Genomic DNA, 25,900 nt, shown 5'->3' on the forward strand with positions numbered 1-25,900 from the left:
TCATTTAGTAAGTTACTCATTATTTCATTATTGTGAAAATAAGTTTCTGATTATTTTATTATTGTGTTTGATCAACAAATATTTTTCTTTACATAGAAATACCAAAAATAACTAGTATAACTTTAAAAGTTATCAATTATGCATTAATTTAAAATAAATTACATAATTTCCCCTTCTCACTAATAGATACACTTGTAAGGTAGACTGGCTCTCCAATAAACAATGACTCTTGTTTACTGGAGCCATACTGTGATGGTCATTAGCCCCCAACTGTGCTGGTGAAGACAAAAAACCCTTGGCCCACTGCCAAAATCTAATTAATAAATATACAATTTTATCAGTACATTCAATACCTTGGAAGATAAACGGTAAGGGTAGATTTCCCGGAAGCACAGAGCACCCAATGGCTTAAGATTAAAGTGCCAAAGAATTAAACCAAAGTAGTTTTTTTCTGTTATCGATATGGTTATATTGCAATATTCATACTAAGTTTTAAAAATGCACTATATTCAGTTATTTGAATAATATAACTCCTCTCCAAGAAGAATTTACATATGCGAAAAGAAATTACGATATCAAATATAGCCAGGATATTTTCCTTTTGTAACAGAATTTTTCGTAGTTTAATTCAACATTGAATTTTAATTCATACTATTTGCATACTTATACATAAAGGGCTCTTTTTCGCACTTTAGGCATACCCAACGTATTAAAAATACACAATTGATTCATTTAAATTTGAGAGATAAAATAAATAAGAAATAAATAAAAAATAAGAAAATAAAACAAAAAGAAAGCTATGACAACAGAATGAACATATGTTAGTCCAGAATGTACATAACAAAAGACAAATGAATAGTAGTCTATACGTAAAACAGGCACTGTCTTTAATGCACAATCTTCCGAGGGCTGGAGTTGACTAAAGTCATAGCTCGTATTCCGTCTAAACAGCTGATCCAATGTATTGACATGCTGCTGTTGACTGAGGCTCGATAGGGATAGCCGAATTCGGAGCTCTATGTATAGATCTAGAGTTATTACACTGGTATTTTCAACGTCTTTATTGAAAAAAAAAGTGTCCTTCTAAATAAAAGAAAAAAGTCATTCGGACCAAAAGAGAGAGAGAAAAAAAACACACTTTAAATTTAGATAAAAAGAGAAACCATCAAATGTAGTTTTATTGTGTGTACTAAGTTCCATAAAGAATTAAATCGAGTGCAAATAAATCATGATATATTTTAGGAAGTGTCAAAGGGTACATCCTTACCTCCAGAATCTGGTTCTAGAGGAACGGATCCATACCTGGCTAGACCAGCACATCAAGAAATATCTTGAAGTACGGACCTCATTTTTCCAGATATCAGCGGCTATTTACATTTTTTTTTCCAAATTGTATACAAGAATGAAATGAAATCAAAATGTCAAGCATGGACCTGCGTGTGGTACCGCGTGTCAGTATAAGCAGTGTACAGAAGAACCATAAAAATCAAATAGTTAAATTGTTTTACTTAAGGTGGTTCGCGGGGTTCCTACGAAAATTTCGAAGTATGAGATATAAGACTGATATTAGGTCCGTATGTACTAACATCTCCTGTCTTTCATCTGGAAAAAAAAGAAAATCGTTCCGAGTCCACATTTCCTTTGAAGAGCGCCACCTAGCGGCATATGTATTTTTCAATGGAAATCGCCGTTTTACTGTAATAATCTCTACATTTTTTCAAACTCAGGAATATAGCTAAATTCAATATTATTGTTTACATGTTGCGTTTTGTAAATTATTTTCATTTGGACAAAGAACTAAAAATACATTTATTTTTATAGCTCTTTGATTTGGAAAATGCTTACATAAAGAGATATCCATAGTAGGGGTGGGGAAAAACAGCGAAAATATTCAATGTATTTCATGGCCGTTTAGCCGAAATAAAATAAAACGGAACGGTCAAAGTTCTTGATTTTTAAATATATTCTTCTTTAATCATTTCTGAACAAGAAAATAAAATAAAAATAGGGGGTCTTCACGGCAGATTTTTTGCAAATTTACTTTTTATTTGTTTTGGTAATGTAAATTTTGTGACATTGATACACAATGACGGCGTTAACGTCGCGCAAACGCTATTTCATTATGTCTTTCATTGATATAAACAGGACCTTCAGAGTTCACAAAAATCTTTAGAATCTTTTTTATTTGAATATATTCACATGATGTACATTGTTGCGTATTTTGCAGTCAATATTTATCTATTATCTAGTAATATATATCAGAGTCAGTTAAAACTACTTGCCCACAGTTTCGGTGAAATTTTTCAACATGTTCATGTTCACCAAGTTTGGCACAAAATGTGAATATGTCGCGCTAAAACATGTACTATAACTACTGAATATGGTATAAGTGGCTGAATTTTTATGAAAATGTTTATTCTTGCATAACTCGCGTACCTGGCTCTGTATTTAAGGGTTAGTAAAGTGTTGGGGGACGGGGGTGGGGGTGTAGAAATAATCTTATCAGTTTATCCGCTATGAATTAAAACGGAGCTGTCAAAATTCTTTATTTTCAAACATAGATTTCTTTAATTATTCCCCGACAAGAAAATAGAAAAAAAGAGTGATTTGCAAATTTACATGTGAAAACCAACATAGTGGCTTTGCGACCAGCATGGATCCAGACGAGCCTGCGCATCCGCGCAGTCTTGTCAAGACTCCTTGTTGTTCGCTTTCAAAGCCTATTGCAATTAGAGAAACTGTTAGCGAACAGCATGGATCCTGACCAGACTGCGCGGATGCAAAACCATTATGTTGGTTTTCTCATGGCGCGGCTCATTTTACCTCTTTTTTATGAAATGTTTAAGTGCGAAACTGAACGACATTCCTTATTGTTTTTCAATATTTCAAGTGACTAGCTAACAACGAAGATACAAGATACGAAATGTGGGGAAACTGATTTCAAGACAAAATGAAATACATTTTTAACGAAAAGGAACATTTTGAAGGGTGGCTAAAACATCAATATGTTTCTTTTTTGTTATGATATTTAACTTTATTTAGAGGTTTTGATTTTCATTATAATTCTAATTGTGTATTATATTTATTGCTTTTTAAACCTATATTGAATATTTTCAATAAATAAAATCATGGAATCTTAAGCTGATGATGGATAAATGAGATAATGCCTCTTACGGTAAAAATGTACTTCAGTCTATGAAACCGTTACTTGAATAAAGCTCATTTTGGTGCCGCTTAGTGCATTAAATTTATAACGTGAATGCACAATGGAAACTGTATTGAGGGAAAACTTGCTTCAAAATGACAGAACAAAAATAAAACTCTAACTCATTTCGCTTCAAAACATTCAGAAAATAATATAAAATAGATACAGTCGACGCAGACGATATTTTAGGATGGAAAGATGGAAGAAGAGTGGTTTAACTGAGGCTGCTCTTGCGAAAGCTTTAGAGGCATGCGTTCGTTGTTCAGACCCGCTGTTTCTGTCAGATGTTTTCAAGGAAGCGCACTTTCGACATGGTTTACTGTTGTACATACAAAAAGTTTCGTTATAGAATTTTTGGCGGCGAATTGGGATCATTCTTATTTGATTTTATTGGTTTTTGGTTTTATTCCAAAATCGAAGTATGGTATTCCAGTGCTGAATGTAATATCAAAAAAGTAACCACTATGATTTCATCTCGTGCATTTCTTTTGGTGTTTCAAAAATTTTAAAAGACTGATAAAACTAAGAAATAAATTAAACTACCATTTACATGTACTTTGAAATGTTTTCGCCAGAATGCTGAAAACAAAATATTTAACTGGTATTTAGTGTAAAAGTGCATTTTGACGCAGATGCGAATAAATTCGGATATTTCAGGACTGCAACTCACTGCAGACCTGGAACGCCTGTATAAATTACAGACCCCGGTATATACCGGATTCAAGCAATTTGAATGAAAATTATCTTTAATGTATATATTTTGTGACCATTGTAATACTAACCCTAACCTTTTGTCAGTATATTATACATATTATACACTAAATGCATGCTGTCGTACAATAATATGCGTATTTTTGCCGTGCGCTCCGATTGGTAATCAGTTCAGGACATGCGCAGAAGACCGCTCCAGCTATGACAGACTGCAATGAGCAACATCGCATAACGAATGTCCGTGACATTGGGCGCAAAGTGAACAGAAGTTACGATATGCAAGCATCAAATGGGGATTTTACATTTATGCGTTTTGAAGCGCGTTGTCAGATTTTTCTGTTGATTTTATTTTCACAGTTTTGCATATCATGGATCACAAATGTATCATGATTAAAATGATTATAGTGAAGTCTACAAGCAACCACCGACTGGATATATTCCTTAATGAATTACTGTGATCATTGCGTTGGAGATCCACGGCTTAAAAATGTACCATGAATTGATTACAGTGAAGTCTTCATACATTAAGTTAGCTCTAAAACTGTTTCAAAAATGGATAGAACAATTTAGCAGATGCGTATTAGTGGCACACAATGCTAATTACGATGCCAGTATTCAGAAATCCATGTGAATGTAGACTCTTTTCTTGCAGACAGCTAGTCTAATAGAATTTGAGACAGGCTGAAATTTTAATACCCTGACAGAAACGGCAAAGATGTCCGTGGTCATCATTTTTAAATGACATTTTACATAATAATATAAACAAAATAATTAGCGTCTTTAAGGAAATTGTTGAACTCACATTGAAGTATATTTCTAGTAAAAATATTTCATTTTTGTGTACTTTCATCATCCTGTATATACAAAAATGTATCTTTAAAGGACATAATAAACAAAACGTTTGTGTGACGTTAACACCATAAATGACGTATCAACGTCACAATATTTACATTACCAAAACAAATAAAAAGTAAATTTACAAAAAATCTGCCGTGAAGACCCCCTATTTTTATTTTATTTTCCTGTTTAGAAATGATTAAAGAAGAATATATTTGAAAATCAAGAATTTTGACCGTTCCGTTTTATTTTATTTCGGCTAAACGGCCATGAAACACATTGAATATTTTCGCCTTTTTTCCTCCCCCCTACTACGGATATCTCTTTATTTAAGCATTTTCTAAATGAAATAATTTACAAAATGCAACATGTAAACAATAACATTGAATTTAGCTATATTTCTGAGTTTGAAAAAATGTAATAACGTTAATTTTAATGAGATTATTACAGAAAAACGGCCTTGACAAATACATGTGCCGCTAGGTGGCGCTCTTCAAAGGAAATGTGGACTCGGAACGATTTTCTTTTTTCTCCAAATGAAAGACAGGAGATGTTAGTACATACAGACTTGATATCAGTCTTATATCTCATATTTCGAAATTTTCGTAGGAACCCCGCGAACCACCTTAAAAGCATTATTAAATACACGCCGATTTATTAAATACTTTGTGTAAAACTGGACCACAAATATCACGAATTGTTGAATGATCACTAAATTTGTATTATGCATAATATAGTTCTTCTTCTCCTTCTTCTTATTAAAATGATTCACACAAACAATTTGCATTTGCCCAAACTAAGTAGTTTCATTTAAATACAGCCTTTTATAAGGGAAGTGTCTTAAGCAATCAATTAAGCGATCAATTAAGGGTTCCATTAAGCAGTTTATTATGCATTTCTTTGGGATCTATATGTATTATACAATCCATCAGCCATCTAATTTGGGCTAAATTAGAAGTTTATTATGTGCTCCATTAGCGTGTATTTTTGATGACACAATTATATAAATTAGCGATACATTGACTCGGTTGCATGTGATATTGGTACATGTTTTTTATGGTGTTTACTGGACTAACAACTGGCTTATTGAAAATGGTTCTTTTGGCATTTATTAACAGTGTTTTATAATGGCTCTTTTTGGTTTTGGTCACAGTTACTAATATTCAAGAACAAAGTGGGGCTGAAAAGTCACCAGTCGGCGACAGCGTGTTTACGAACTTGAACTGAAGCAAGGTAAACGCATTATGAATTATTTTGTCTCCTCTACAAACAAACATACTTTCCTTCCCAATAGAAAGAATTTTTCAGTAAACTGTAAAAGTTGACCTCGGTAGAACAACAACCTCTTTTCTAAAAACACATTTAGTCCTACCAAAGGTGATTGCTCTAGATAGGTTGCAAAGTATTTTGGTCGAGACAGCGGAGGTGGGCAGGACTCAACACACCAGTTCTGATGAACCCGTTGACTCTGAAGCCGAACACGTCAATGAAGTGCCCATGGCAGATGAAATAAGCAATAGAGGTGTCTCTTCATACATCCTGAGTTACTGTCATCGCTCTCAGTTTCATCACAACATACCCGTCTAGTCACTCCTCCAAGTAATGTTATTTAATGAACAACGAATATGAAAGACAAAGTAGCCAGGAAGTAAGAATGGGAGAATGTGTATGGGACACGCTAGACAATGACTAGATACAATACTAGAAATATCACTACAAGGATATGTTGGTAGAAACATCTCAGCATTGTTCGTCCTTAAATACATGTATAAGTGCACATTCGCAAAGGAGATGTTTATCATAGACGAAAGAAAAAAAGCAAATTACCATCCCACGTCAGTTTAATATGAATCAAATTAACTAAAGTGCAGACAGAATCTGAAACATCCAAGGAAGAGATGATGTGGCTCAAACATCACGGGGTTATTCAGAGAACGTCCCATTAGCCTAAGAAAGGCTAAGGATGCTTGTGCAAAGAAGAAAGGTAGAGGATGTTGGTGCAACGATGAAAGGAAGAGGATGCTTGTGCGGTGAGGAAAAGCAGAGTATGCTAGTGCAATGAGGAAAGACTAAGGATGCAATTTTGATTAGGAAGAAGATGCTAGCGTGATGACAAAAGGCAGAGGATGCCTGTGAAATTAGGAAAGGCAGAGGATGTTAGTGCAATGAGGAAAGGCTGAGGATTCTAGAGCAATGAGTAAAAGCAGATGATGTTTGTGCAATGAGGAAAGGCTGAGGATGCTAGAGAAATTAAGAAGGACAGAGGATGTTATTGTAATGAATAAAGGCAGATGATCCATTAGGAAAGGCAGAGGATGATAGTGCACTGAGGAAAGACTGAGGATGCATGTGCAATGTGGAATGACAGAGGATGTTAGTGCAATAAGGAAAGGCTGAGGATGCTATTACAATGAAGAAAGGAGGACGCTCCGTGCCATGAAAAGGCAGAGGATGCTTATGCAATGAGGAAAGGCAAAGCATGTATGTGCAATAAGAAAAATCAGAGGCTGTTAAGTGCAATGAGGAAGGGCTGAGGATGATAGTGTAATGAGGAGAGGAGGAGGATGCATGTGCAATGAGTAAAGGCAGAGGATGCTAGTGTGATGAGGAAAAGCAGACAATGCTAGTGTGACGTGGAAAGGCAGATGATGCTAGAGCAATGAGGAAAGGAGGATGCTTAGTGCAACAAGAAAAGGCAGGGGATGTTAATGCAATGTGGAAAGGCAGAGGATGCATATGCAATGAGGAAAGGCAGACAATGCTAATGCAAAGAGGAACGGAGGATGCTCAGTACAATTAGGAAAGGCAGATGATGCTAATGCAATGAGAAAAGGCAGAGAATGCATGTGCAGTAAGGAAAGGCAGATGATGCTTTTGCAATGAGGAAAGGAAGAGGATGCTTGTGCGATGAGGAAAAGCAGAGGATGCTAGTGCAGTGAGGAAAGACAGAGAATGCTAGTTTGATTAGGACAGGCAGAGGTTGCTTATGCAGTGGAGAAAGGCATAGGATGCTAGTTCAACGAGGAAAGGAAGAAGATACTAGCGCAATGAGGAAATGCAGGGGATGCTTGTGAGATTAGGAAAGGCAGAGGATGTTAGTGCAATGAGGAAAGGCTAGGGATGCTAGTGCAATAAGGATATGCAGAGGATGCTAGTACAATGAGTAAAGACAAATGATGTTTGTGCAATGAGGAAAGGCCGAGGATGCTAGAGCAATTAAGGAAGACAGAGGATGCTATTGTAATGAATAAAGGCAGATGATGCTAGAGCAATTAGGAAAGGCAGAGGATGCTGGTGCAGTAAGAAAAGGAAGATGCAAATGCAATGAGGAAATGCAGAGGGTGCTAGTGCGATTAGGGAAAGGCAGTGGATGTTAGCATGATGAGGAAAGCCAGCGGATGCTAGAGTGATCAGGAAAGGCAGAGGATGTGTCAGTAATGAGGGAAAGCAGAGGATGCTAATGCAGTGAGGACAGGCAGAGGATGCTGATGCAATGAGGAAAGGCAGAGGATGTTTGTTCAGTGAGGAAAGGCAGGGGATGTTAGTACATAGAGGAAAGGCTGAAGATGCATGTGTAATGAAGAAAGGCAGAGTATGTTAGTGCATTGAGGAAAGATTGAGGATGCATGTGCAATAAGGAAAGGCAGAGGATGTTAGTGCAATGAGGAAAGGCTGAGGTTGCTATTACATTGAAGAAAGGAGGACGCTCAGTGCAGTAAAAAGGCAAAGGATGCTAATGCAATGAGGAAAGGCAAAGGATACATGTTCAATAAGAAAAAGGCAGAGGATGTTAGTGCAATGAGGAAAGGCATGCAGAGGATGCATTTGCAATGAGAAAAGGCAGACAATTCTAGTGCTATGAAGAAAGGAGGATGCTCAGTGCAGCTTAGGAAATGAGAGAAAGTCAGAATTCAAAGGAGGGAATTCAATGAGAAAAGTCAGAATTCAAAGGGGGGAATTCAAAGATTCTCTGGCTGTGCTGAAAATACGAGCGTAATTTTTCAATTATGGTGGCGATGGCAAATCACAAAAGCTTATCATTCAGCTGACCAGACAGGCACATGTAACACAAAATTGTATGGATAACACAAAACTTTTCCACTTGCCGGATGATAACCAATTATTAAAGTGGAATAGCTTAAGGAAATGTTCTACATTGGTCATGTCATTGTAAAAAATATGCCACCACACACAAGTAAAGCTTGACGCGAACTAAGCTTCATGACTAATCTCAAACCCTTTTTTTGTATTTAAATATAGATTTGGCTAAAACTGTTCAAAGAGAACCTATCAATCAGATCATGCCCAGTGAGATCAAAAGTAGATCCACAAGCCTTATTAAGAGTTGGTGTAAAAAAAAAAGAGGGTGATATTGTACAAGAAGGAAACAGTTATTTTCGTTATTTTATTTGAGTTATTTTAATTCATTTGAGAGATGGCCACATAAGGATGCTGACACAGATGGATGAATGGCAGATGTCATCATCCACCTATACTAATAAATTACCCTGAACAAAGTTCAGATGAGCTATAAGCATTTAACAAGTCAAATGCCCCTATTTGAACCAGTTTGAAAAAGGACTGTACAAAGATGCTTCCAGCACAGTTTAATGAAGATCTGCCAAGTAGTTTTGGAGAAAAAGTCACTTAAAGATGTTTCTTTTTCCCTTTAACTCTAGTGTCCTATTAAAGTGGCCAAGTGCCCACATTTGAAACAAGAGGGCCAAGATGGTCCTAGGTTGCTCACCTGAGAAACACACCATAACAGTGTAAACATGTTTGACATTAGTGATTTCATGGAAACAAATATTCTGACCAATTTTCATTAAGATTGGACCGAAAATGTGGTCTCTTGAAGTGTAAACAAGTATTTTCTTCAATTTGACCTAGTGACCTAGTTTTTAAGCCGAGGTAACCTACATTCAAACTTGACCTAGATTTGATCAAGGCAATCATTCTGACTAAATTTCATGAACCTCAGTTGAAAAATACAGCCTCTATTGCATACAAAACGTTTTTCTAATTTGACCGGGTGACCTAGTTTTTGAACCTAGATGACCCATATTCAAAATCGACCTAGATTTCATCCAGACAAATATTCTGATCAAATTTCATGAAGATCTGGTGTAAAATGCAGCCCCTATTGCATACACATGTTTTTCTTTGATTTGACCTAGTGACCTAGTTTTTGACCCCAGATGACCCATATTCGTAACTGGCCTAGATTTCATCAAGGCAATCACTCTGACCAAAATTCATGAAGATCAATTGAAAAATACAGCCTCTATCACATACACAAGATTTTTCTTTGATTTGACCTAGTGACCTAGTTTTTGACCCAAGATGACCCATTTTAAAACTCGGCTTAGATTTCATCAAGGAAATCCTAGTTTTTGACCCCAGATGACCCATTTTTGAACTCGTCCTAGATTTCATCAAGGTAATCATTCTGACAAAATTCATGAAGATCAAATGAAAAATACAGCCTCTATCACATACACAAGGTTTTTCTTTGATTTGACCTAGTGACCTAGTTTTTGACCCAAGATGACCCATTTTCGAACTCGGCCTAGATTTCATCAAGGAAATCATTCTGACCAAAATTCATGAAGACCAATTGAGAAATACAGCCTCTATCGCATACACAAGGTTTTTCCTTGATCTGAGCTTGTGACCTAGTTTTTGACCCCAGATGACCAATTTTCGAACTCTGCCTAGATTTCATTAAGGTAATCATTCTGACCAAAATTCATGAAGATCAATTGTAAAATACAGCCTCTATCGCATACACAAGGTTTTTCCTTGATTTGACCTAGTGACCTAGTTTTTGACCTCAGATGACCCATTTTCGAACTTGGCATAGATTTCATCAAGGTAATCATTCTGACAAATTTCATGAAGATCAGTTGAAAAATACAGCCTCTATCGCATACACAAGCTAAATGTTGACAGACGACAGACAGATGCCGGACATCGAGCGATCAGAAAAACTCACTTGAGCATTGCATTGCTCAGGTGAGCTAAAAAATAAACTGTTGCCCTGCTAAAGACCAAGTCTGACGGAGATCTATCAAGCAGTTCCTGGTAAGTTATTTAAAGGAAATTCTGTTTTTAGTGCTAGCTGATCCTAAAAGAGATCAAGTGACCTAATTTACACAAACATGCGAGAGGACCTGATGCTACAGACCACATTTGAGGAAGATCCATTAAGTGGTTCCAGAGAAGATGTTTGAAGTTTTCTTTTTTATTTTCACTTCCACTGGTTGCCAAAAGGGGTCCACCAGTTGAAAAAAAATTGAGACAGGGCCTTATAAATGATGCTACAGGCCAAGTTTAATGAATATCCATTAAGCAGTAAATGAGAAGAAGCTAGTCATTTAAAGGTAAAGGTAGGTAAAGGTAAATTTTATTTACTATTTACTGTCACTTTGTCTAACAATAAACATAGGCTCTATAGAGCTTTTGAGTGACCATTTTAAGAACAGTTAAAGCCAATTATATCTTACCTTTATCTGCTGGTGCCAATTTGCAGCTGGGTCAATAGAGGAAATCTGAAAAAAGAGCCTTGCCCAAGGACACAATGCAATGGGAGTAGCCAGGAATCGAACTCGGGGCCTTCACCTCTGTAGGAAAGCGTCTTAGCCCTCTTGACTAATGCGTCCACAAAGGTTTTTCTACAATTTTTCTAGCAGCCCCTAAAAGGGGCCAATTGCACTTATTTGAATCTAATTGGGAGTGGACATTAGAATGATGCTATAGACAAAGTTTGATGAAGATCCATCAGACAGTTCATGAGAAGCCGTTGAAAGGTTCTATCTTTAGGTCCATCAGCCCTTAAAATGGGTCAAGCTGAACCACTTCAAAAATTTGAGATTAGCATATTAACAAACATTTCTAAAGTTGTGTGGGAAAATAAGGTATTCTGTGGTTTAGTAGGCTAATAACAATATTAGTTTTATTTATCTAATCCTTGTACATTGAACTGATTCTCCTCCATTCCAAAGTTTCGAATTTCCCCTGAATGCATGCAATAAATAACAGAGACAACAGCAAACTCTCTTTTACTTAAGTTTTATTTTGTATTTTGACAGAGCAACATATAAAATACTGTTTAGCTTAGTTTTACTTTAGCGATTTAAAAGACATTGCTAACATAGGGCTATTTTCTACACTATTCTGCAAATAAAAACGTGTCTATCACTTAGTGAGAACATAAAAAGTTATGGTAAAAATCGATTTAATTTACTTCTTCTAAATGTATCAAAAAAATAAAATATTATTACACTAATAAATTCCTTTTTTTACAATATTTTTCATAATACTATATGTACATTTAGTATTTTGTTTTACACAGGTAATTAATCCTACTCTGTAACTTGAATAACTTAATATCAAAACTGTACAAATAGTTGAACAGTAAATTTCTTTGTGGAGGGAATCGGGACTGTAACAAAACCTTTTGCATTATTTGTATCAATTTCATTTGCTGACTCATTTTTGGGAACTGTGAATTTCTTACACATAAACCACAGACACTGGTCAGTTGATTGCCAATTGGTAAGTGATTGAATATAACAAATACAGATAAAAATTACAGATAAAAATTACAGGTTAACATTTGGTCCCTTTAACAAGGAAATATGAATATCTTTCATCCAACTTTAATCATAAACAGTTTGTCCCTTGTCAAAACGAATAGTCTGTCATTCATGGTCTGCAACCCAAGAATATCATCAGTTGTATCCAGGGAGATAACTTGTTGCTTAGCAACAGCATTCACTTGCTGACCTGTCTTTCTATTGCGTAAGGGTGTAGTTACAGGAATAGACTGTCTATATAGGTACATATGTCTGCTACCATCACATATCGCAGCATAGGAATAATCAGGAGGAGACATAGAGAATTTTCTCTGTTGTTTTGATGCTTGAACATAGCCAAATGCATTGAATGTTGCTATGTGTGACCATCGGGACTCTTCATTTTCTTCTTGTTTCCATAGCAACCCATCAACATCATGTCTCAGACAGATTCCAGGAGCAGAGTTCTCTCCCATTTCAACATTGAACAGCCACTGATGACTTCCAAGTCCAATCTGTAAACAGGATCATACATAAAATGCAAAACATTCAATGACAGAAGTTTCTGTACTGTTGGTCCAAAACTGCGGAATGAACTACAGTTAGCATTACGCAAAAGTGAATCACTTGATATTTCAAATAACAAGAGGACCATGATGGTCCTGAATCGCTCACCTGTTCCCACATGACCCAGTTTTGAACTGAGTATGACATTGTTTTTTCTATTATTTGACATAGTGACCTAGTTTTTGAGTTCATGTGACCCAGTTTTGAACCTGACCTAGATATCATCAAGATAAAAATTCTGACCAATTTTCATGAAGATCCATTGAAAAATATGGCCTCTACAGAGGTCACAAGGTTTTTTTATTATCTGACCTACTGACCGAGTTATTGATCATAGGTGACCCAGTTTCGAACTTGACCTAGATATCATCTAGGTGAACATTCTGACCAATTTTCATGAAGATCCTTTTGAAAGTATGGCCTCTAGAGAGGTCACAAGGATTTTCTGTTTTTAGACCTACTGACCTAGTTTTTAATCGCAGTTGACCCAGTTTCAAACCTGACCTAGACATCATCAAGATAAACATTCAGACCAACTTTCATAGAGATTCCATGAAAAATATGGCCTCTAGAGAGGTCACAAGGTTTTTTTTATTATTTGACCTACTGACCTAGTTATTGACCGCACGTGATTCAGTTTCAAACTTGACCTAGATATCATCAAGGTGAACATTCTGACCAATTTTCATGAAGATCCATTTGAAAGTATGGCCTCTAGAGAGGTCACAAGGTTTTTCTATTTTTAGACCTACTGACCTAGATTTTGATCACAGTTGACCCAGTTTCGAACTTGACCTAGATATCATCAAGATGAACATTCAGACCAACTTTCATACAGATCCCATGAAAAATACAGCCTCGAGAGAGGTCACAAGGTTTTTTTATTATTTGACCTACTGACCTAGTTATTGATTGCACGTGTCCCAGTTTCGAATCTGAACTAGATATCATCAAGGTGAACATTCTGACCAATTTTCATGAAGATCCATTCAAAAGTATGGCCTCTAGAGAGGTCACAAGGTTTTTCTATTTTTAGACCTACTGACCTGGTTTTTGACCGCACGTGACCCAGTTTCAAACTTGAACTAGATATCATCAAGGTGAACATCCAGACCAACTTTCATACAGATAACCATGAAAAATATGGCCTCTAGAGAGGTCACATGGTTTTTCTATTATTTGACCTACTGACCTAGTTTTTGAAGGCACGTGACCCAGTTTCGAACTTGACCTAGATATCATCAAGTTGAACATTCTGACCAATTTTCATGAAGATCTTGTGAAAAATATGGCCTCTTGAGAGGTCACAAGGTTTTTCTATTTTTAGACCTACTGACCTAGTTTTTGACCGCACGTGACCCAGTGAAAAATGTGACCTCTAGAGTGGTCACAAGCAAAAGTTTACGGATGGACGGACTGCCGGACGGACGACGGACGCTGCGCGATCACAAAAGCTCACCTTGTCACTTTGTGACAGGTGAGCTAAAAATCTTAAGACACTGTATTTTAGAGACTTTATGGCATTGTTTTAAATTTTTTGATAATTGTTATAAATGCGATAACAGCAGGTGTTTGTTTTTAAAATTTTTGTGAGTTTTTACATTAATCATTTATATTTTTAAGGCTTGTTAAATTTAATGTACAATACCACTGAATATGTCATTGTATAGAATTAGGCGTTTAATCAAATTAATCAGTTTCAGTAAAGCTTAACATTAAATTCTAAGGCATATAAAAGGCTCCATAAATTTCCCAGTAAAGAATATAAAACATACAATGCCAATATACACATCAATATGCTGTTTTGTTTACATCTTGTTTTAAGTCATAATGACACCAATTACCACATTTCATGTGGAAGAAGACCATACACATTGTGTGTATCCTCTATTTCAAGCATTGGTAGGGAACTTGGTAGTGCCATCAACATTCTGCATTTTAGTTGCCATGGATAGCTTCCTCTTATGGAGGATTTCGACCTTCGATGAGGCGTGGGAGCAGGTAAACTGAGGTCAGCAACCTTGATCACACCATGCACTAAGAGTTGGAAGCATTGGTAGAGTTATGATGGTCATATTTCTCCCTAATCCAAACATGTTATTAGTTTATACCAAAAATGTTCATAAAATTATTTTTATTCAACTCCTTATTTGCTTAACTTCAATAAATCTAAAATGCTGCTTTTGAAAACCTTTCTTGATGCAAACAGCAGAGTGTATAGTCTTTATACAACATACAAATAAACTCAATGGTAAAGGTGAACTGTATAAAATGCTGACTACCCTGCTGCAGGAAATTCAGGCAAAAGTAGGTAGATGGTCAGAATTATAACTCGGCAGAACAACAAACACTCCAAAAGTGTGTATCCATTTTTTCATGTAACTGCTGTTATCTTATTAAACTACATACCTTGTGTGATACCTTATGACTGTTTCCATCTATATGTAGCAGAACAGATTCATCATCAGGGTACATGTCACATTCCTCTAACTGCTGTGTGTTGTAAGGCTTCTCACACTTGTCTGGGTCTGGATTCTGAACATAAAATAACATTTGCTGAATCTTCCGTATCTATTATAAAATACTACAATTTGTTGTCCTGATTTGCCTAATAAATATCTGAACAATCTGAACAAGGAGCTGCGTTCAATAAACGCTTGATGCCCCCAGTGGCATCCTTGTCAGTAGATTTTGCACCTAAGTCCAAAACGAGGTCAAGGTCAAACTGAGGTCAGGTGATGTTTGAAGATGAGGAATGGTCACAGTTTACATCTGTATTAGTATCAATTCATTCTTGTAAGGGGTACTGATGCTAGACGAAACGGTCCCATTTGGTTAACCAAGAGATGGCCCATATAAAGCAAGTCCAAAATGAGGTCAAGGTCAAGGTCAAACTGAGGTCAAGTGATGTCTGAAGATGAGGAATGGTCACAGGTTACATCTGCATTAGTATCAAGTCATTCTAGTAAGGGGTATTGATGCTAGACGAAACGGTCCCATTTGGTTAACCTTGTACGGACGGACGAACGGACAGGACAATCACTATATGCCTCCCGCATCAGTAGATGCTGGGGGCATAAAAAGAAAACTTGCCTGTTTCTATCAGAGATGTGTACTTAATGTTCAAGTGACACTGCAATTCAGATGCAGTGAAAACTATTAAAGGAATTTAAAATCATAAAATATTAACTATTAATTTCATCAATATTATATCTGCTCAGATCACAACACAGTTAAAACCTACCCATCCCTCAGATGTGAGAGAAGCTAAACGTTCATGTATTGCTGTAACTTCCGATGGTTCTGCCAGCATTTCTCCTCGAGTGTCTCCCTCTACAACAAGGGGCCAGTTACCTTCAGTTTTCTTACTAAGATAAAGGTCCACTCTGAAATAAACATAGACAAACTGTCATCTGTATACATCAATATTTTATACAAACATACATGCATAATTAATATTCAACTGTTGTGTGACTGACGCAGTCAAATATGCAGTACAATAAAAATCTAAAAATTTAAAACTAGTCCACTCTGCTTGCTAGTCTGCTTGCTCAAACAGGACACATCCGACTTTTGATTTCTTCTTCTGCCAAACTTTCTTTCTATCAGATGTATTACAGGCAATATTATTTTCTCAACATCAAGTTGTGACTTTTTTATTAACAGCCATGTACTTTTTGTCAAAATGGTGTTGCTCTTTTGAGAAGGAAAGCAATCATTCATTTGCATGTGCATACACAGTATATAACAAAACACCCTTTTGCAAAGCAGACTGGGACAGGACACTTCAACAGGGTATTAAAAACTTGAAATAGGGCAGGGCAGGGCAGGGCAGGGCAGGACAGGAGTGCGAGGTGTGCAGCAGAAGGGGAAGGTGATGATTTGGGATACTAAGAAACAATATGAAGAAACTGACAGTTACAAGAATGATGTCAACATTGTATGACATATGTCCCCTGATAATGTTTGATAGACAAGTAAAAACAGGACTAACTTAAGAAACAAGAGGGCCATGAAGGCCCTGTATCGCTCACCTGACCTATTGACCTAAAAATCATCAAGATTAACATTCTGACGTAGTGTCATTAAGATATGGTGATAAATGTGGCCTCTAAAGTGTTAACTAGCTATTCCTTTGATTTGGCACCGTGACCTAGTTTCTGACCCGACATGACCCAGATTCAAATATGACCTAAAGATCATCAAGTTTAACATTCTGACTAAGTTTCATGAAGATATAGTCAGAAATGTGGCCTCTAGAGTGTTAACAAGCTTTTCCTTTGATTTGACCTAATGACCTAGTTTTTGACCCCACCTGACCCAGATTTGAACTTGAACTAAAGATCATCAAGATTAACATTCTGACAAAGTTTCATTAAGATATGGTCTTAAATGTGGCCTCTAAAGCGTTAACTGACTTTTCTTTGATTTGACCCGGTGACCTAGTTTTTGACCAGACATGATCCAGATTCGAACCTGTCCTAAAGATCATCAAGTTTAACATTCTGACTAAGTTTCATGAAGATACAGTCATAAATATGGCATCTAGAGTGTTAACAAGCTTTTCCTTTGATTTGACCTGGTGACCTAGTTTTTGACCCCAGATAACCCAATATCAAACTCGTCCAAGATATTATTTAGGGTAACATTCTGACCAAGTTTCATTAAGATTGGGCCAAAATAGTGACCTCTTGAGTGTTAACAAGTTTTTCCTTTGATTTGACCTGGTGACCTAGTTTGTGACCCCAGATGACCCAATATCGAACTAGACCAAGATTTTATTTAGGGTAACATTCTGACCAAGTTTCATCAAGATTGGGCCAAAATTGTGACCTCTAGAGTGTTAACAAACTTTTCCTTTGATTCGACCTGGTGACCTAGTTTTTGACCCCAGATGACCCAATATTGAATTCGTCAAAGATTTTATTAAGGGTAACATTCTGACCAAGTTTCATTAAGATTGGGCAAAAATGTGACCTCTAGAGTGTTAACAGTCAAATTGTTGACGATGACGACAGACGGACGACGGACACAGGGCGATCACAAAAGCTCACCTTTGAGCACTTCGTGCTCAGGTGAGCTAAAAACAATCAGAAATATGCCCATGTCTACTTCATGTTGATGCTGAATATTAATGTTCATTAAAGTTAGATGGAAGCTATAGGAAGAGATCAGTACACAAGGTACACATGTAGTTGCAATATGGTTTGGTCTATACTCAAACAATAATAAACAGATATCAGATATAAATTCTAGCAATATTAGCATACCGTAATCACTTCATGTAGATAATGTATCTCAAGATGGAAACAATAGGAGTTGAGTAGGTAAGGCATAAATGATGTTACATTATGGTCAAGTCCAAGTAAGGAGCAAAACTCAAAAAATAATAACTGGAAGTAAATGTCCTGACAATATGGAAACATCTTAGGAGGTTATTATCAATATTCATTTAAATTGTAACAAACTGTAATGTACCATATGAACAAGTGGCCATAATGGTGCACCTACTTTCATAAAGTTCCTTCAGCTGAAGACTTTGTGCTATTACAATACTAGGTATGTCATTATAGCTAAAATGCACAGCTCAGCCATAAATTTACCTCTTATTAATATGATTATCTACCTTTAAATATCAGTAATTTATATACATTGTATTATCACTATTTTGCTAAACTTAAAACAAACCTCCGACCCTCTATGGTCCATGTACAAGATTCTGTGTCAATCTCGCCACACAGATTCCCTTTCAACAATGCAGATTTGTTCTTCAGTCCAAAGTCTATCCGGTTATAAGACATGGTCAAGTAAATATCACCCTTGGTAACACCCTCAGCAACAGTAAATTGTACGCTCAAATCCTCTGGCGTCTGATGCCATGTATAATCTGGAGGTCTTGGACCTATGTTGCAAAATTCACACAACTCTTTTTATACATTGTCAAAATGAAATGGCAGCAATGACAGAAAAGATCAACAAATATATCAAGAAATATGATTTGATATATTAAACTTTTAATAAGTTATGTATATGTTATATATTAGTCAATGTCAGTATAAAACAAGGGCCATAACTTCCATTACAGTCAGGCAAGACTTGCACAACTAACTTATTTTATCACAATTTATTAAAAATCAAAATTTTATTATGACAACGATAACAACTTTAAAAATGTTCATCAAAGCAATGGGTCATAATGTATATTAAATTCAACCAGCAGTTATCTTACCTGCTTATTTTAGTAGGTGTGAGTACTAGGTAGCTTTCTGTGAAGTTTCAATCAGATACAATGCTCTGTTATTATTGTTATTGAGATATGAACTTGCATACAAAACTCTATATATATTTAATAAATTCTTTGAATACTTCAGGTAGGCAAGAGCTGTCCCTAAGAGAGCCAATGCTCGACTGTTCAAATTGTTGTCCTAGAAGCCAGAATATTACCCTAAATGTTAAAATACCTAGAGAGCTTCAATCCAGTATCTGCATTAGTTTTGGAGATAGTAAGCTGCATGCAAAACTTTAACTATATGTATAAGTTTTCAACTTCAAAAGGAGAAATAATTTTGCAAAATGCATGTCATATCTATGGCACTCGATGCTACCAACTAGTTTTATAACCCAGAGGACACATGCGAAGTTTCAATTCAATGTCTGGATTATTTTGAAGATAGTAACTTGCATGCAAAAACATTAACCAGGATTTTCTAAGTCCATATGGGGGCATAGTTTGGCCACAATACATTTCAGAGTTATGGGAGTTGACCCACTAAGGTTGGTAATTGACCTATAAAAAAGAAAACAAGAGGGCCATAATGGCCCTATATCGCTCACCTGTTATCATTGCACTTCAGGACAAGAAGGTCAAAAAATCATAATCAAGATCAATCAAAAGAATCATGAGTAAATATAGTTGAAATTTTCTTAAAGGTACAGATGTCAAAATACACCTAAAAATTGGAGGTACCATCCATGTTGTACCACAGAAAAGTGGTCTCGGTTTTTCCCTACGGCCAATAATAAAGAAGTTACTAAATAAGCTATTTATAGTAACATAAAAGAAAGTAACCCCTGGGGCTGGGTCAATTTTTCCCTGAGGGGTCAAGATTTGAATTTTTTTTGTAGAGGTCCACTAGGCAATGCTACATGTCAAATATCTAAGCTCTTCTGGTTTATTTTTAGAAAATTTTCCTATGTAAAATCAAGTGACCCCTGGGGCAAGGTCAATTTTAACCCCGGGGGACATGATTTGAAAAATTTTTGTAGAGGCCCACTAGGCAATGCTACAAGTGAAATATCTAAACTCTAGGCCTTCTGGTTTATTTTAAGAAAATTTTTGAAGATTTTCCTATGTAAAATCAATTTTCCTATGTAAAATCAAGTGACCCCTGGGGAGGGGTCAATTTTGACCCCGGGGCTCATGATTTGAACAAATGTTGTAGAGGTCTACTAGGCAATGCTACATGTGAAATATCTAAGCTCTAGGCCCTCTGGTTTATTTTTAGAAATTTTTTGAAAATTTTCCTATGTAAAATCAAGTGACCCCTGGGGTAGGGTCAATTTTGACCCCCGGGTTCATGATTTGAACAACTTTAGTAGAGGTCCACTAGGCAATGCTACATGTCAAATATCTAAGTTCTGGGGCTTCTGGTTTTTGAGAAGAAGATTTTTTAAGATTTTCCTATGTAAAATCAAGTGACCCCTGGGGCGGGGTCAATTTTGACCCCGGGGTCATGATTTGAACAATCTTGGTAGAGGTCCACTAGGCAATGCTTCACGCCAAATATCTAAGCTCTAGGGCTTCCGGTTTTTGAGAAGATTTTTTAAGATTTTCCTATGTAAAATCAAGTGACCCCTGGGGTGGGGTCAATTTTGACCCTGGGGTCATGATTTGAATAAATTTGGTAGAGGTCCGCTAGGCAATGCTTCACACCAAATATCTAAGCTCTAGGGCTTCTGGTTTTTGAGGAGAAGATTTTTAAAAATTTTCCTTTCGGTTGCCATGGCAACCAGAGTTCTGCATGGAATTCAATTCTTTGAATAATTTTGAAAGGGGGCCACCCAAGGATCATTCCTGTGAAGTTTGGTGAAATTCTGCCCAATGGTTTTCAAGAAGAAGATTTTTTTACAAATTGTTGACGCACGACGGACGACGGGCATCAAGCGGTCACAATAGCTCACCTTGTCACTTCGTGACAGGTGAGCTAAAAATAAGTTTCAAAGCTATATGTCTTTAAATGATAGCTATATGTATCTGCATGTAAAACTTAAACCAAGGTGTGACGCCGATGCCAGGGTGAATAGAATAGTTCAGACTATTCTTCAAATAGTAGAGAGCTATAGCTTTGCAATTCGGATTATACAAGGTTCAGAACCCTCTGACATATCTAATATAAGCCAGTAAGAAACCCTTTTATAAACCACCAGCTTAAACACAAGTATTTCTTTTCTATTTTGTAATACAGACTAATGCCACTGAATGGACGTCACTCAAAGATATACCTTAAAAACAACACAAATAAACAAAACCTGAGTTTTCTTCCTCCTTTTCCTCATCACTGACCACAGGCACCTCAGAGTCCTGTGTAAAGACATAGTCTGCCTCCCCTGCTATTGTAATGGCTTCACCCTCTCTACTTAAGCAAGCATATGAGAATGGTTTCCTGCTCAAAAGTTGTCGAGTTCTGTCCAGTGTCCATGACTTGCGATCCACTATAAAATGAAAGTGACAACACAATGTGTTTTTAAAGTCTACAGAATCTGATATAATGTGCAAATATCTCTTATGTAAGATATGTGTAAGGCCAACTTCAGTAATACACAAGATGCTTCTAATAAAACTATTATTCTCTGAATGAATAAGGGTAATTCTGCAAGCTTATATATTCTATAACTCTGATAAGTCCAAAATATTATCCTTGTCAGGTTACTTTAACTGCATAAATGTCAAATTACATAAGGTAAAAGTATTCCATTTGAGTTCAGAGTGATACTGTACTTTTTCCGGTTATAACCAAGCTGAGCTCAGCAGACCTGGGGTCAATTACTTTAAGCTCAGTTCAGTGAGATACTGTGTCATTTCCAGTTACCTAAGCTGAAAGTAAAATCCAGTTCAGCTCAGTGAGAAACTGCATCATTTCCAGCTACCTGGGGTTACAGTAATCAAGCTGAGCTCAGTGAGAAACTGCATCATTTCCAGTTACCTGGGGTTACAGTAACCAAGCTGAGCTCAGTGAGATACTGTTCATTTCCAGTTACCTAAGCTGAAGGTAAAGCCCAGTTGAGCTCAGTGAGAAACTGCATCATTTCCAGTTACCTGGGGTTACAGTAATCAAGCAGAGCTCAGTGTGATACATGTACTGTACTTTTTCCATTTACCCGAGTTAACTGAACTCAAACAGAACAGAAATCCAGCTGACCTCAGTGTAATATGGTACCATTTCAAGTTACTTGAGCTAACCATTATTTCCAGTTACCTGAGCTAAGTTATCCATTTGAGCTCAGTGAAATACTGTACTATTTCCAGTTACTCTTGTTAAAAGTAATTAATCTGAGCTCAGAGTGATACTGTACCATTTCCAGTTACCTGAGCAAACACTTATCTGTATGAACTCAGTGAGATACTGTACTATTTCCAGTTACCTGAGCTAACATTAATCCATTCGTGGTCAGTGAGATACTGTACCAATTTCAGTTATCTGAGCTAACAGTAATCCATTCGAGGTCAGTGAGATACTGTACCAATTCAAGTTATCTGAGCTAACATTAATCCATTCAAGGTCAGTGAGATACTGTACCATTTCCAGTTACCTGAGCTAAGAGTAATCCATTCAAGGTCAGTGAGATACTGTATCAATTCCAGTTATCTGAGCTATCAGTAATCCATTTGATGTCAGTGAGATACTGTACCATTCCAGTTATCTGAGCTTACAGTAATCTGCTGAGCACAATGAGGTACTGTAACATTTTCAGGTATATGAGCTAACAGAAATCCATTTGAGCTCACAGTGGAACTGTTACATTTCCAGTTACCTTGTGCTCACAGTATTCCATTTCTTTGTTTTTTTTTTTTTTGTTTTTTGGGGTGGGGTTTAACGCCGTTTTTCAACAGTATTTCAGTCATGTAACAGCGGGCAGTTAACCTAACCAGTGTTCCTGGATTCTGTACCAGTACAAACCTGTTCTCCGCAAGTAACTGCCAACTTCCCCACATGAATCAGAGGTGAAGGACTAATGATTGCAGACACAATGTCGTTTATCAAATAGTCACGGAGAACATACGCCCCGCCCAAGGATCGAACTCACGACCCTGTGATCTGTAGACCAATACTCTTACCTATTGAGCTAAGCGGGTGGGCTTGTATTCCATTTGAGGTCAGAGGGATACTGTACCATTTCCAATTACTTGAGCTAACTGTATTCCATTTGAACACAGAAAAATTCTGTACCATTTCCAGTTATATGAGCTAACAGTAATTGATACGAGCTCAGAGTGATACTGTTCAATTTCCAGTTACCTGAGGAAACATTATTCCATTTAAGTTCAGAGTGATACTGTATAATTTCCAGGTATCTGAGCTAAGAGTAATCTAGCTGAGCTTAGAGTGATATTGTACAATTTCCAGGTACCTGAGCTAACAGTAATTGGCTTGAGCTCAGAGAGATACCATGGAATCTCATGTTACTAGAGCTAACAGTAATCAGCTGTGCTCAGTGAGATACTGTATTATTTCCTGGTATCTGAGCTAACAGTAATCCATTTGAGCTCAGAGTGATACTGTACTTTTTCGGTTACATAAGCTTGCAGTAGCCAAGCTAAGGTCAATGAGATACTAAAGGCATTTCCAGAGCTAAAAGTAAAATCCAGATGAGTTCAGTGAGAAACTGTGTCATTTCCAGTTACCTGAGGTAAAAGAAATCTAGCTGAGCTCAGTGTAATACTGTGCTTTATCCAGTATTAACAGTATTCCATTTGAGCTCAGAGTGATACTGAACCATTTCCAGTTACCTGAGCTAACAGTATTCCATTTGAGCTCAGAGTGATACTGAACCATTTACAGTTACCTGAGCTAACAGTTATCCAGTTGAGCTCAGAGTGATACTGAACCATTTACAGTTACCTAAGATAACAGTTATCCAGTTGAGCTCAGAGTGATACTGTACCATTTCCAGTTACCTGAGCTAACAGTATTCCATTTGAGCTCAGAGTGATACTGAACCATTTCCAGTTACCTGAGCTAACAGTATTCCATTTGAGCTCAGAGTGATACTGTACCATTTCCAGTTACCTGAGCTAACAGCAATCCATTTGAGCTCAGAGTGAGTTTGTAACATTTTATAGTTACCTGGGCTTACAGTAATCCATATGAGCTCAGAGTGACACTGAACCATTTTCAGTTAAATGAGCTAACAGAAATCCATATGAGCTCAGTTTGATAATGTACCATTTCCAGTTATCTCAGCTAACATTTATTCTGCTGAGCTTAACAGTGATACTGTACTTTTTCCAGTTACCTGAGCTAACAATAAGCCATCTGAGCTTAGTTTGATAATGTATCATTTCCAGTTACCTCAGCTAACATTTATTCTGCTGAGCTTAACAGTGATACTGTACTTTTTCCAGTTACCTGAGCTAACAATAAGCCATCTGAGCTTAGTTTGATAATGTATCATTTCCAGTTACCTCAGCTAACATTTATTCTGCTGAGCTTAACAGTGATACTGTACTTTTTCCAGTTACCTGAGCTAACAGTAAGCCATTTGAGCTTAGTGAGACACTGTATTACTTTAAGTTTCCTGAGCTAACAGTAATCCTGTTGAACTCAGAGTGATACTGAACCATTTCAAGTTAGTTGAGCTAACTAGTATTCAGCTGAGCTCAGTGAGATACTATTGCATTTTCAGTTACCTGAGCTACAGTAATCTGTATGTGCTCAGTGAAATCCTGTAACATTTCTAGTTACCTGATCTAACAGTCACCTGTATGAGCTAAGTGAGACTCTGCACCATTTTCAGTTACCTCAGCAATCAGTACTCCATTTGAGCACAGTGAGATACTGTTCCATTTCCAGTAACCTGAGCTAACAGTAATCTGTATGAGCTCTGTGAGACACTGTAACATTTCCAGTTTCCTGAACTAACAGTAATCTGTATGAGCTCAGTGAGATACTGTACCAATTCCAGTTACATGAGCTAACAATAATCTGTACGAGCTCTGAGATACTGTACCATTTCCAGTTTCCTGAGCTAACAGTAATCTGTATGAGCTCAGTGAGATACTTTACCACTTCCAGTTACCTGAGCTTACAGTAATCTGCACGAGTTCTGGGATACTGCACCATTTCCAGTTAGCTGAGCTAATAGTAATCTGTATGAGCTCAGTGAGACCATGTAACATTTCCAGTTACCTCAGCAAACAGTACTCCATTTGAGCACAGTGAGATACTGTTCCATTTCAAGTAACCTGAGCTAACAATAATCTGTACGAGCTCTGAGATACTGTACCATTTCCAGTTACCTCAGCTAACAGCAACCTGTATGAGCTCTGTGAGACATTGTAACATTTCCAGTTTCTAGAGCTAACAGTAACTATATGAGCTCAGTGAGGTACTGTACTATTTTCAGTTACCTGAGCTAACAGTAATCCATTAGAGCTTTCAATTTCAACTCACCTGAGGTGAAAGTAATCCACTCCAATACAGTGAGATACTGAGACCTATACTTGTCCTTCTGTTCTGGTGTAGATTCTATCACATGTACCAACAGACACTCAATTTTATGGTTTTCATCTCTGGAGAACTCCACAGCATCAATCAACAAACATGGCGTCTTCTCTTCTGGCAATGTTCGTGAAATCAAACACTGAAACATCATTTGATATATGACTGAACAAACAAAGTATAATATTGTTAAAACATAACACCCAATCATAAGTTATGAGACACAGGCTAAAAACTATGCAACACAAAGCTAAAGCAAAGTATACAAGCTAAAGCTAAGAAAA

General features: G+C 36.8%; 1 protein-coding gene across 4 annotated transcripts in view; it reads right to left on the bottom strand.

Annotated features, from left to right (window-relative positions):
* Positions 1-11,808: 11,808 nt before the first annotated feature.
* The window catches only part of LOC123550543 (nudC domain-containing protein 1-like), a 112,561-nt gene continuing 98,469 nt past the window's right edge, over positions 11,809-25,900 (bottom strand). For 3 of the 4 annotated variants that reach the window (XM_053545671.1, XM_053545673.1, XM_053545674.1), the window contains exons 5-9: positions 21,427-21,609; positions 18,586-18,799; positions 16,142-16,283; positions 15,307-15,432; positions 11,809-12,845 (exon numbers count right to left, since the gene is read on the bottom strand). In XM_053545671.1, coding sequence (XP_053401646.1) covers positions 12,405-12,845; positions 15,307-15,432; positions 16,142-16,283; positions 18,586-18,799; positions 21,427-21,609 — 1,106 coding nt within the window. In that variant the 3' untranslated portion in view covers positions 11,809-12,404. Of the gene's footprint in view, positions 12,846-15,306; positions 15,433-16,141; positions 16,284-18,585; positions 18,800-21,426; positions 21,610-25,568; positions 25,759-25,900 lie in introns of all 4 variants that reach the window. The other variant, XM_053545672.1, reaches the window with a different exon arrangement.

This window comes from Mercenaria mercenaria, chromosome 6, assembly GCF_021730395.1.
Source record: "Mercenaria mercenaria strain notata chromosome 6, MADL_Memer_1, whole genome shotgun sequence".
NCBI classification, from domain to species: Eukaryota; Metazoa; Mollusca; class Bivalvia; order Venerida; family Veneridae; genus Mercenaria; species Mercenaria mercenaria.